The following is a 13087-nucleotide window of genomic DNA, read 5'->3' on the forward strand; positions in this document are numbered from 1 at the left end:
ATGCATCTATGTATCTGTTTGTATACATGAATGCATGTGTATGTCTTTATGTGTGTGCATATACATGTATTTGTATATGTGTACATGCATGTATCTATGCATATGTATATTTATGAATGCATGTATCTAAAAGCTATGTATCTAGTTCTGTTATTCAAGTTTGAATAGAACAAGCCTTAACCCTCTTCCATATGACAGCCTTTCAAATCGGATCATGGGATTATAGATATACATTATAGATATGCTTGAACCCAGCTATTATGCCATGTCTCCACCCTAATATTCTCTCCTCCAGGCTAAATATCCTCATTTCTTTAACCCATCCTCACAGAGCAGGATCTTGAGAAACCATCCTGCTTGCTCTCCTCTGAGCATCCTCCCAATACCAATGCCCTTCATTGATCTAGGACTTTCCCCCTCAAACAAGGTGATTTCTCCCTGTGGGCTTGGTGGTATGATTCCACATTGTGTAGACAAGGCTGCGATTTCATGGACAGTTGTGGTTGGTAGTTACTACTTTAACCAAGGCTGCCAAAGGAGGGTGACACAGAGACCTCTCATGCCATTATTCACCAAGAAGAATTTGTTTGTAAGGTAAGAGTATCCATCGACTCAAATCTACTGCTTATATGAACACAGCCTAGCCAAGCCAAACTTACTGCCGGGGCAGCAGCTACAGAAAACTCCTAAGCATACCTAAAGGCAGAACTAGGAGAACTCAAGATCTCAATCCTTGGTCTGCAAGCAAAGATATCAACCTTGTGATGATTTCATTTGAATAAGCAAGTGACCCAAGGGCTTCTAACATGTGGAGGTAGAGATGGTAGACCAGCAAAAACAAATGTGTGTTTGTTTTGCAAGTAAGCAAAAGTCAGTCAGTCAACAAACACTTATTAAGCATCTACTATGTCTCAGTTCTGGGGATCCAAAGAAAGGCCAAAAAACAGTTCCTGACCTCAAGAAGCCTATATTCTAATGTGGGATACAACATGGAAATACCTAGGTACATACAAGATACATACAGAGGAGATGAAGGTAATATGAAATATAGAAGCATTAGAAGTTGGGAATCGGTATATAAGAAGTGGAGATAAAGAAATGTCCCAGACGTGGCACAGAGATGAGAGATAGAGTTCTTGAGGAACTACAAGCAGGCCATATTTGCTTCACAGAGTACATGGAGGTGAGCAAGGTATAAGAAGTCTGTAAAGGTACTAGCGACCAGGTTTAGGAAGAGCTTCAAATGCCAACCAGTAAGAGACCTTTTTCTGATAGATTCAGGAGAGAGTTCTAGTGATGTTCACTAGTGAGTGGAATGGTCAAACCTAATATTTAAAGGAAAAACAAAACAAAACAAAATTAGTTGGAATGAGTCAAAGCACCCATAGTGCTGAGGCTTTATTTTTATTTCATGACATTAAATGTCTATAAGAGTTTAATACAAACATCATATATATTTAATTACTTCTTATAGAAATCAATTAACTGTTTCAGGACTTTGAAAACATGCCCATAGTGACTAAGGATAAGATTTGCAGCTGAAAAAAAAAAAAGCTTGTTTTTTTGGGGGGGGGGGGCGGGGAGTGGAAGAAGGCTGTATGTGGCTAGGTTGGACATCAGGCTCTGTCTGGACACTACATTCCCCATAAGCCTGTGTGGTAGTTCGCCAGCAGAGCGATGCTCATGCACCTACTATAAGAGCTTCATGAGGAGGAGGATATTGCCATGTAGACTTATTTCTTTATTTATTTTTATAGTCAGAGGATGGAAGGGATGTCACCCAGGAAAGAAAACAACAGCACAGCTGGAAAGACAAAAGATGAGGTTGGAAACAAAGAATAGTCAGATCTTAGTGACTTACTGTAGAATTTAAGGGGAGCCACATAGAGCCGTCATTGGTGGCGCTGCATACAACAGGCACAGGAAACAGTGACAGGGACAGCAGAGACAATTCATCAGTATTTTCGGGGTGTGGAAAAAGCCCCGAAATCCTGAGATGTGTGGAGCAATTCCCACAAGCTCTCAAGAATGTTTGAAGAAGTATTTTCCATCTCACTTGTTGTTCACTTATGTTTGGAACATTTCGCCACCCCATTTGGGGTTTTCTTGGCAAAGATACCAGAATGCTTTGTCATTTCCTTCTCCAGCTCATTTTACAGATAAGAAAACTGAGTCAAACAGAGTTAAGTGACTTGTCCAGGGTCACAGAACTAGTAAGTGTTGGAAAGCTGGGTTTGAACTGGGGTCTTCCTGACTCCAAGACTGGTGCTCTAGCCACTGAGCCACCTAGCTGCCCTCCCATCCCATGGTGCTGGGAAAAGAGAAGGGCTGATTGGGATCACCTTGGAGGTAGTAATAGTACCTAACAAAGAGGGCTGTTGTGAGGATTAACATAACTAACATATGGAAAGCACTTTGAAAATCCTAAATAGACACATAAGAGTGAACTGTCATTATCGTTATCGTTATCATTAAATCATTATTTCCACTAGACCACAGCTGCCCCTCGTCCAGATGTCCGTGTATCCAAGTCAACCACAGCTTGCAAAAAAAAAATGGTCTGGGGATTTTTTAATTTAGAGCAATCACTAGCATTTATATAGCACTTTAAGGTTTACAGTGTACTTTACAAAATACCTCATTTTAACCTCACAACCACCCTGGGTGGTAGATACTACTATTATCCCCATTTTACAGATGAGGAAACAGAGGTTAGGTGACTTGCCCAGGGTCATACTTGCTAGTATCTAAGGCTGGATATGAACTCAGGTCTTCCTAAGTCTAGGACTAGCACTTTCTCCAGTATACCATCTACTTGCCTGTAACTTCAGTTAATATACCATCAGCTAGAACAAACAACAGTTTTGTATCTGGCATCCTTATCTCTGTGATTTCTCTTTCTTCACCAGAAGTCTTCCAGAAGGGGGTGAGGCCTACTCTCCCAAAGCCTATGTTTTGGGGTGTGTGGGTGTGTGTGGGTGTGTCTTTGTGTTTGTGTATGCACATGTGTGTTTTGTCAAGGGACAACCCCTGAGCTTGGAATTTTTTTTCCCTGAGATCTTTCAGGAACCATCACACAATTCAGTCAAGGAGAAAAACAGGACTATCCTAACAAAACCAGGAAGTTTAAACACCCTAATTAAAGAGGGGTTCAGGGTTCCTCCTTCTCATATCACTAGGGGCCAATCTTGAAGTGATCTGCCTGGGCCAGTCTGGAAAAAACACCATCACTGTAACAATATCCCCCAGCAATTACAGAGACCGTTCACAGAGGACACAGCTCTACCTGTGAGGCAGCTCCATCTGGAGCCCTCCCTCATGCCCAGGCAATGCTTTGCAAAGGTGAGCAGACTAGAAATGTTGCCATCCTTTGTTTTTCTCTTTTCTCTCCTGCCTTCCCCCTCTCTTTCTGAACCTCCTTTCCTACCCTTCTTAACTCTCATTTATTTATTGTTCCTTTGTTAATTCATTTGTTCATTTATTTGTTCATGCATTTGTTTGTTTGAGCTCTTTTTCCCCCTTTCCTTTCTACTCGCAGTTATACAAAATGCTTCTCTGGATCAGATCAGATTTCGAGCTGGGAGGGGACCTAGAATTAGAGGAGAAGACTGAGACTGAGAGAAGTTGAAATGACTTGCTCAGCGTCACACAGCTAGTTAGGCTCCACTGAGTTGCTGGTAGGTTGCAGCAGGAAGGAGGGATAGATTGGGAAATGAAGGTGACACTAAAAATAAAGCATATTCAATTTTTTAGACAAAGCCAGAAGCATTCCCAATGATGAGTAGATACAAAAGCAGGACACTTTTCAAGTTCTTTGATATATCATCATTCTCAAGAAGTGTAGTCTGGATGTGGGAAGATGAATCAGACCTTGGGTTGCTCCTTTCCCCAGCCCTTAGAAAGCAGAAGTAACCACCCATCAGGAAGCAGCGCCAGAGAGTCAGGAGGTTTCAGCAAAACCTACTCCCCTATCCTGGCCAAAGTTCAGCTACGCCTCCCCGCCCCCTCACCCCCCTTGCCTGACAGACAAGGGTTGCGATTGGTTGCCAAGGCTTTGGCCTTTGTCAAAAACCATAAAAGATGATCAGGGAAAATGCTGAGAGGGAAACACTCAGCCAGAGAGAGAGGAGGCAGGCACGTCTTTCCATGGATGGAAATCCATCCATTGAGAAAAGAAAAGTGTAGTTTCCTTCAAGGCAGGCTGCAATGCTGGAGGCTGGGGGAGCAGAGGTACAGAAAGAGCGAAGAGCACTTTCCTAAGAACAGAAAAGGACTTTTCTAGAAAAGGGTGAAGGAGAAGTTTGCTGGCTTGTTAAATGAAAGAAGGATTGGAAAGTCTTAAGGGTGAACCCACAAAGGCAGCATGGAGCTGAGAATGAAAAATTGTGCAGAAAAAATGAAGGTCAACGGGGTGCATGAGATTAAGAGATGCTGGGAGGTAAATGGGAAATGTGAGATCAACGGGAAAGCAGCAGCCAATGGTCAGTCTCAGGGGAAGCAAGAGGCCGGAGGCAAGCCTATGGCCGGCAGCAGCGGACTGCCACTGTACAGCTGGGAGGAAATCCAGATGCACAACCTGCAGACAGACCAGTGGCTGGTCATCAATCGGAAGGTCTACAATGTCACCCAGTGGGCAGACAAGCATCCGGGAGGCAGCCGGGTCCTCAACCACTATGCTGGGGAAGATGCCACGGTAAAGAAAATGGAGCTGCAGCTTCAAGAATCCCTCAGCAGTGCTCTCTGTGTGTCAGTGTGTGTGTGTGTGTGTGTGTGTGTGTGTGTGTGTGTCTAAGTGTGCCTGAGTGTGTGTGTGTATGAGTGTGCCTCAGTGTGAGTGTGCATATGAGTGCATATATATGTGTGAGTGTGTATGTGACTTTGTGAGTGTGTCTCTGTGTGTGAGTGTGTCTGGGGTGTATGTGAGTGTGTGAATGTGTATGTGTGGATGTGTATAAGTATGCAAGTGTGTGTGTATGTGAATGTGTATATAAGTATGCGTGTGAGTTTGTGAGTGTGAGTTCTTGTGTGTGTATGGGTATATATGTGAGTTTGTGTGTATGTAAGTGTGTATGAATGCATATGCAACTTTGTGAGTGTATCTGTATAAGTGTACATTGGGGGTGTACATGAGTGTGTAAGCATGTATGTCTGTGTGTGAGTATGTGAGTCTGTATGTGTGTATATGTGACTTTGTGAGTGTGTCTAGTGACTAGTATGAGTGCGTGTGTGACTGTGTGTGAGTTCTTGTGCATGTGTATGAGTGCATATGTTTTTAAGTGTGTATGTGAGTGTGTGTGAGTCTATATGTGACTTTGTGAGTATGTCTGTGTGAGTGTGTGTCTGGGGGGCGTGAGTGTGTATGTGTCTGTATATATGAGTACATGAGTTTGTATGTGTGTATGTGAGTTTGTGAGTGTGCCTAGTGTGTGAGTGCATATTGAGTGTGTGAAAGTGTGTATGAGTATGTGTGAGTGTGTGTATGTGATGCTTGTGAGGCTTTTAGGGGCAGGGAAAGGGGAAGGCAGACCTGGCTGAGCCCTTGGCCGAAAGGCACTGCAAGGACATGTTCAGGCTTGAAGCTGTCTCACCCATGCCAAAACTGATGTTGCAGGATTTGGCCCAGCCAGAAATGGGAATGTAATAAGCCTCCAGGCCTAGGAGTGACTTGTAGTGTCAGAGCACTGGAGATCAGCTGGACCATGCCGGTCATTTTACAGAGGAGGAAACTGAGGCCCAGATAATAGGCATCAGAGGTGGGCCTTGAACCCTTTGTCTCCAGAGCCGGTGCTCCTTCGCTGTACCATCCCCACATTCCAAAGCCATCCCACACACTTACCCTGGAACCACCATCCATTTGATTTCTTTGACCTTTTGTTTCCCCATCTATAAAACAGACTATAATAATACTAAGCTCACAAAGTCGTTGTAAGGATCAAATGAGAAAATGATAATAACAGTAGTACACATTGAAATAATGCTCTAGGAATTGCAAAGACAACCCACAGGCAGCTTGGTGGCACGGTGGGAGGAGCCTTGGACTTGGAGTCAGGAAGACCTGAGTTCAAGACAAGTTAGACATTTACTAGCTGCATAACTCTGGGCAAGTCACTTAACCTCTGTTTGCCTCCATTTCCTCAAATGTAAAATGGGGATAATAATAACACCTACCTCCTAGGGCTGTTGCATGGATCCAATGAGATGATACTTGCAAAGCACCTAGCAAGTGCCTGGTACATAGTAGGTGCTATATGAATGCTTATTCCCTCCCTCCCACTCCCCCAAAGCATTTTCCATAAATTATTTCACTTGATTTAACAAATATCTCCATTTTATAAATGAGGAACTGAAGCTTAGAAAGGTTAAGTGACTTGCCCAGGGTCACATAAGTAAGTCATTTCTTGAGGCAGAATTTGAACTCAGGTATTTCTGACCCTAAGCTGAGCGCTCCATTCATTGTGCCATCTAGCTGCATAACAGAAATCTGTGTAAAACGGTTTGCGAACACTTAAAGCACGATGAGTATTGTGTTTGTGTATTATTGAGTTATTATTGCCTTTCACCCTGTGGTGGCTGATCATGACAGCAAGCTTTAACTCCAGGAGGTAGCACAGAAAGGCGAGGATGGAAGAGGCCAGGATATTTTAGGGATTTGAATAGATCTTTATAATATGGTATTTTGGTAAATGTTTAACAACTGGCTCACCAGGAAAAAAATAGGATATACTTTTAAGTTTAATCTGTATTATTATGATTTCTTCTATCACTCTCTGAAGTCCAGTAAATCAGGCCTCGATTTGTCATGTGAATGCTCAAATGAAAATGTAACGATCTGGTTCAAGTGGGTTAGAGCTGGCTCCAGCACACCCGTGGCTATACATGACCAAGAAGAATCTTCCTTCCTCATCTCAACTCTACTAATTTAAAAGAAAAGCTGGGCACAGCTGAGGATTTTTTCAAACAGCATGTGACTAGAATCATGGAATACTGAATCTGGAAGAATTTCAGAGATCCTCAGAGAACAGCATTAGATTTAAAGTTAGGAGACTTGAGTTCACTGATTCAGGCTTGGTTATTTAATGAGTGTGTGACTTTGGACAAGTCATTTTTCCTCCCTAAGGCCTCTTTTTCTGCCCGTGTAAAATGAAGGGGGTAGGACAAGCTGTCTCTGATGTCCCTTCCAGCTCTGAAAGCTCCAATTCCCTCCAGTCCAGCCCTTTTACAATCCAGGAAACTGAGGCCCAGAGAGATGAAGTCACTTGGGACTCTTAGTCATGAAACTTGGATCCTGACACAACACTAGTTATATGACCTTAGGAAAATCAGTTCCTTTATCTGATTCTTTCTCTTTAACATGAGAAAGTTGTATGTTAAGGTCCCTTTTAATGTAGTTGAGTGAAAAAAAAATCACTTAAATTAAAATCAGGGGATCTAGGTTCAAATACCAGTTCTGCTACCTGGTGTGACCTTGGGTAAATCCATCCCCCTTCTAAACTTTGGTTTCCTTCTCTGAAAAGGAAGGGGCTGAACTTTGTTCAGGGGACTAGGTGGTGCACTGGATAGAGCCTTTGGCCTGGAGTGAGGAAAACCTGAGTTCAAATCCAGCCTCAGACATTTACTAGCTGTGTGAACTTTGGCAAGTCACTTAACCCTGTTTTCCTCAGTTTCCTCATCTTCAAAATGAGCTGGAGAAGGAAATGGCAGACCACTCCAGCATCTTTGCCAAGAAAACCCCAAGTGGGGTCACCAAGAGTAAGACACAACTGAAACAACTGAATAAGAACAACATGGTTTCAGAGAACCCAGGTTCAAAAGCCAGTCTCTTAACTCCCTTTGTGACTTAGGACAAGTCATTTAACTTTAGTTTTCTCCCCTTAAAATGGGGGAGGAGTAGGATTAGATGGCTTCTGAGGTCTCTTCCAGATCTAAATGGAAGATCCCAAGAGCCAATTTTCCATCCACATCAACATAGCCTGATTAGGAATCCACTATATACATGGCTCTGTACAAGGTCAAGTGCCTTGCTTGCCCAGCTAGAGAGTGCCTGAGGCAGGATTAAAACTCAGGTCTTCCTGACTCCAACATCTTCATCTATCCACTGTGCCACCTAATGAATGGCCTGACATTAATATGAGCTGGCACTAAAATACTGGGAGTCCCCAAAGTCTGCATAGATTTTTAAGCTCTAAGGCTTTGGGGACACTTTGCAGTGCTTTCAGGTTTGCAAAAGCATTCACATGCCTTGTCTCTTTTAAGCACCATAACAATTCTGTAAGACAGTGGCTACAGAGATTATTCTCCCCATTTCACAGATGTGGAATGAGACTAAGAGAGGTTAAGGGATGGAAGCATGCTTATTGCAGGTCAGGAATCTCTCCTTTCCTTGGTCTAGGATTCTTTCCAGTGTATCCCAATTTCTCTTATATTTCTTCAACTTCCATGAAGAACCTAACAGGAAGGTAAGTCCAGTAATTTAATGTGAAGGGCAAATTGCAAACCATTGATTCTCAACCATAATTTTGATATTCGAGGCCATTGAGATCATCTAGTCCAGTATGCTCTGATAGGGAAAGGAAAGGGCAGAATAGGCAGAGAACTTGCTCAAAGTCACAGGGCTGATTAGTATCCAAGCTACAATATGAAGTTCCCAGGTAGACAGTGCTCTTGATTCTCAGTGCCCCAAATCGAAATATTCCAGGTCTCCCTAACTTGGGTCTTTATTTTTCAACTGTGAATATAACTAAGGTTGGTGACCTTCTTCATTCCAAGTCCCTCATTTTCCATACCATTTCTCTGTAACATCACCCTCTATTGTCACTATGACCAGTTTTTCAGGATGTCTGGGCTGATGCCTCAAGGAAAGAAATCTTATATTTACATTTTCACATACTTCAAATATTCTTCATATATTACTGGAATCATGTCATCATAGGCTCCCAGAATTAGAAGGTACACCAGAGATGCTCGGAATCGAATCCCTATATGACCAAGAATCCTCCCTCCAATATGCCCAGTAAATGATTATCCAGCCTTTTCTGCTTCTTCTTCCTCTCCTCCTTCCTCTCCTTCTTCCCCTCCTCCTCCTCCTTCTCCTCCTCCTCCTTCTTCTTCTTCTTCTTCTGCCTCTTCTTCTTCTTTTCTTCTTCTTCTTTCTTCTTCTTCTTCTTCTTTTCTTCTTCTTCTCCTTCTTCTCCTTCTTCTTCTTCTTCCTGTTCTTCTGCTTTCTGCTTCTTCTGCCTCTTCTGCGTCTTCTTTTCTTCTTCTTCTCCTTCTTCTCCTTCTTCTTCTTCTTCCTCTTCTTCTGCTTTCTGCTTCTTCTGCCTCTTCTGCGTCTTCTTTTCTTCTTCTTCTTCTTCTTCTTCTTCTTCTTCTTCTTCTTCTTCTTCTTCTTGTTTCTTCTGCTTCTGCTTCTTCTGCCTCTTCTTCTTCTTCTTCTTTTCTTCTTCTTTCTTCTTCTTATTCTGCCTCTTCTTCTTCTTCTTCTTCTTCATCATCATCATATTCATTTTCTTTGTCTCCATCTTCTTGAACCTCATACAAAGAAGCCCTGATTAGCTAAATAATAGCTAGACTTTACTTAATGCTTTAGGGTTCACAAAGCACTTTGTCATTTGGTCCTCACAACAACCCTGTGAAGGAGGTGGTATTATTATACCCATTTTACAAATGAGGAAACTGACATTAAGTGACTTGTTTGTCTGAAACAAGTAAAATTTGAACTCATATCTTCCTTATTCTAGGTCTAGCACTCTGTTTATTACATCACTTGGCTCTAGAGGAACAAGAGAAGAGCCAGGATTAGGAGTGTATGGTGGAGACCATGGCATAGGAAGTTGATCTTTATAGAATAGAAAGAAGGGCAGTGAATGGTTCTGACAACTGTCAGGGAGGAGGTCCTATTGTTGATTGATGTCCAGAACTGTTCTCTAAGCCCCACCCCTCTACATACAAACACAACTCCACCTCAAATCCTGCCTGACTCCCTAAGAATCCCAACCTCCCAGTAGAGAAGCATGACTTGATGAAAAGTGCTAAGGGCAGTAAAGCTAATTTCAGCCCTGCCCATAAACAAACTGCATAGCATACCTTGTGATGTCTTCCTGAGAAAAGATTCATAAGGACATAAGATAGAGGGAATAGGGTGTTGGGCTTGGGGTTGAGAAGACCTGGATTTGGGTCCTTACCAATTACTGGCTCTGTGACCCTAAGGAAGTCCCCGAACCTCTTCGATCTTCGTTCTTCTCTGTAAAATGTTGAAAATAATACCTAGTGTTATTATGAGGATAAAGTGATACAGGCATGGAAAGTGATATTGGTATCGGACCTTGAAAACCCCTGAGACCTCCCTAAATGTGATCTGCAATTATGTTGTATGTATCTACTCAATTTCCTGAAATCATAATGTAATAGGAAGAGTAAAATATGTAAACTCAGGTCTTTGGAGTCCAAGGTGTGAGTGGCTTTGACTCTTACAAGCTATGTCACCATGGGCCAACCATTCCACCTTACGAGGCTTTAGTTTCATCATAGGTAAAATGGGGATAAGAATACTTGCCACTCCCCTTTCACAGGAGTATTGCCAGGAAATCGCTCTATAAACTGTAAGTTACATTCAAATTTTCGAAAATGCAAACAAACTAAACAATCACCAAAGTCCTACTTTATGCAGAGTGTTGTACAAAGCCCTGGGAAATTCCAGTTCAGAAAAGACAAACTTGGAGCTTCATGAGAAATTCAACACTCCACAAGCAGGTAGTGAGAACATACTATGCCCAAGGCACAGGACTGGGTGTTGAGGATACAGAGACAAAAATGAAATTCCTTCCTCAAGGAGCTTATATTCTATTGGGGTAAGCAATATATATGCACATGTATGTACATGCATGCATACCCATGGCACACACAGATAACTATAAAATATAATAAGGATATTAGAGAGAGGCAATCAGCTCATTCTACAGATGAGAAAACAAGGCAAACAGGGTTAAGTGACTTTCCAGGGTCACACAGTATAGTAAGTGTCTGAGGCCAGATTTGAACTCAGGAAGGCACTATACCAAGTTGTGGGGATACAAATGTAGGTTAAAAAAAACAGACTTTTCTCAAGGTGCTGGCCTACAGTTGAATGGGGGAGACAACATGTAAAGAGCTATGTACAAATGAGATGTATACAAGACAGATGCAATGCAGAGGTCAGCATGGCCAAAGAATTCATTTCTTAGAAGCTAGCCTTCCAGTGATGATCTTTACCCTGTTAGACATCACACAGATTCCAGCTTGGTTAATACTCAAAGTTTTCTCATTGTAGTTGTTAGTGCTCCATTGTCATCTAGCGAAACTAAGTTCCTTCCACACAATAATGAGGAATTGAAGTAGAAACCATAAACTCAAGTTTTACAAGTTTGTTACATTAGAATGATATACCACAACTTGATCAGCCATTCTGCGATTGATAAACATCCCCTCAGTTTCCAATTCTTTGCTACTACAAAAAGAGATGGTATAGAAATTTTAGTACAAATAGGTCCTTTTTTCCCTTTCACAAAGAAAAAAATTCTTTGGGATACAGACCTAGCAGTGGTATTGCTAGATGAAAGTTTTATAGCCCTTTGGGCATAATCCCAAATTGCTTTCCAGAATGGTTGTTGGATCAATTCACAATTCTACCAAGAGTACATTAGTGTCCCAATTTTCCTGCATCCCCTCCAACACGTAATTTTTTTTCTGTCCTGGTAGCGAATGTGTAAGGCGTAAGACAGTGCCTCAGATTTGTTTCAATTGGCATTTCTCTAAACAATAGTGATTTAGAGCATTTTTTCATATGATTATGGATACCTTTGATTTCTTCATCTGAAAACTGCCTATTCATATGCATTAACCATTTATCAATTGGGGAATGACTCGTATTCTTATAAATTTCACTCAATTTTCTGTCTATTTGAGAAATGAGGTCTTTTTCAGAGAAACTTGTTGCAAAAAAAAAATGCTTTCCCAGTTTTCTGCTTTCCTTCTAGCCTTGGTTATGTTGGTTTTGTTTGTGCAAAACCTTTTAAATTCAATATAATCAAAATTATTCATTTTAAGTCTCATAATGCTCTTTATCTTTTATTTGGTCATAAATTCTTCCTTTCTCCACAGATGTGATAGATCAAGTATTCATTGATTCTCTAACTTTCTTATGGTATCACCCTTTATGTCTAAATCATTTATGCATTTTGACTTTATCTTGGTATATAGTATAAGATGTTGGCCTATATCTAGTTTCTGCCATACTATTTTCCAGTTTTCCCAGTAGTTTTTGTCAAATAGTGAGTTCTTGTCCCAAAAGCTTGGGTTTTGGGGTTTATCTAGTAATCTAGTAACACTAGATTACTGTGGTCATTTACTACTGTGTCTTATGTATCTACTCTATTCCACTGATCCAACACTGTATTTCTTAACCAGTTACAGATAGTTTTGATGATTACTGCTTTAAATAGTTTGAGATCTGGTACAGTTAGGACTCCTTCTTATTAATTTTTTTTCATTAATTCCCCTTGATCTTTTGTGTTTTCCAGATGAATTTTTTTTTGAGTTTTATAAAATATTTTTGGTAGTTTGATTTGTATGACACTGAACCAATAAATTAATTTAGGTAGAATTGCCACCTTTATTATATCGGCTCAGCCTTACCTATGAGCGATTGATATTTTTCAATTTGTTTAGATCTGACTTTATTTGTGTGAAAAGTGTTTTGCAATTGTGTTCATATAGTTCCTGGGTTTGTTTTGGCTGGCAGACTCCTAAGTATTTTATATTGTCTATACTTGCTTTGAATAGGATTTCTCTTTCTATCTCTGCTAGACTCAGTGCTGATGATATATGTGGGTTTATTTCATATCCTTCAACTTTATTAAAGTTGTTAATTATTTCAACTAGTTTCTAAGTTGATTCTCTAGGATACCATCATACCATCTGCAAAAAGTAATAGTTCTGTTTCCTCATTGCCTATTTTAATTCTTTCAAATTTTTCTTCTCTTATTGCTATAGCTAACATTTCTAGTGCAATATTGAATAATAGTGGTAATAATTGGCATATTTTCTTCACTCC

General features: G+C 41.0%; 1 protein-coding gene across 2 annotated transcripts in view; it reads left to right on the forward strand.

Moving 5' to 3' along the window:
- The first annotated feature begins 4082 nt into the window (after window positions 1-4082).
- Window positions 4083-13087, forward strand: part of LOC110199647 (fatty acid desaturase 2-like protein FADS2B) — a 49830-nt gene continuing 40825 nt past the window's right edge. For both annotated transcript variants that reach the window (XR_002322012.2, XM_020974528.2), the window contains exon 1: window positions 4083-4693. Coding sequence is in view for 1 of the 2 variants with exons in the window: in XM_020974528.2 (XP_020830187.1) it covers window positions 4364-4693 (330 nt within the window). In the remaining variant the exon portion in view is untranslated. The remainder of the gene's footprint in view (window positions 4694-13087) is intronic.

This window comes from Phascolarctos cinereus, unplaced genomic scaffold (assembly GCF_003287225.1).
Source record: "Phascolarctos cinereus isolate Bilbo 61053 unplaced genomic scaffold, phaCin_HiC Scaffold_9;HRSCAF=440, whole genome shotgun sequence".
NCBI classification, from domain to species: Eukaryota; Metazoa; Chordata; class Mammalia; order Diprotodontia; family Phascolarctidae; genus Phascolarctos; species Phascolarctos cinereus.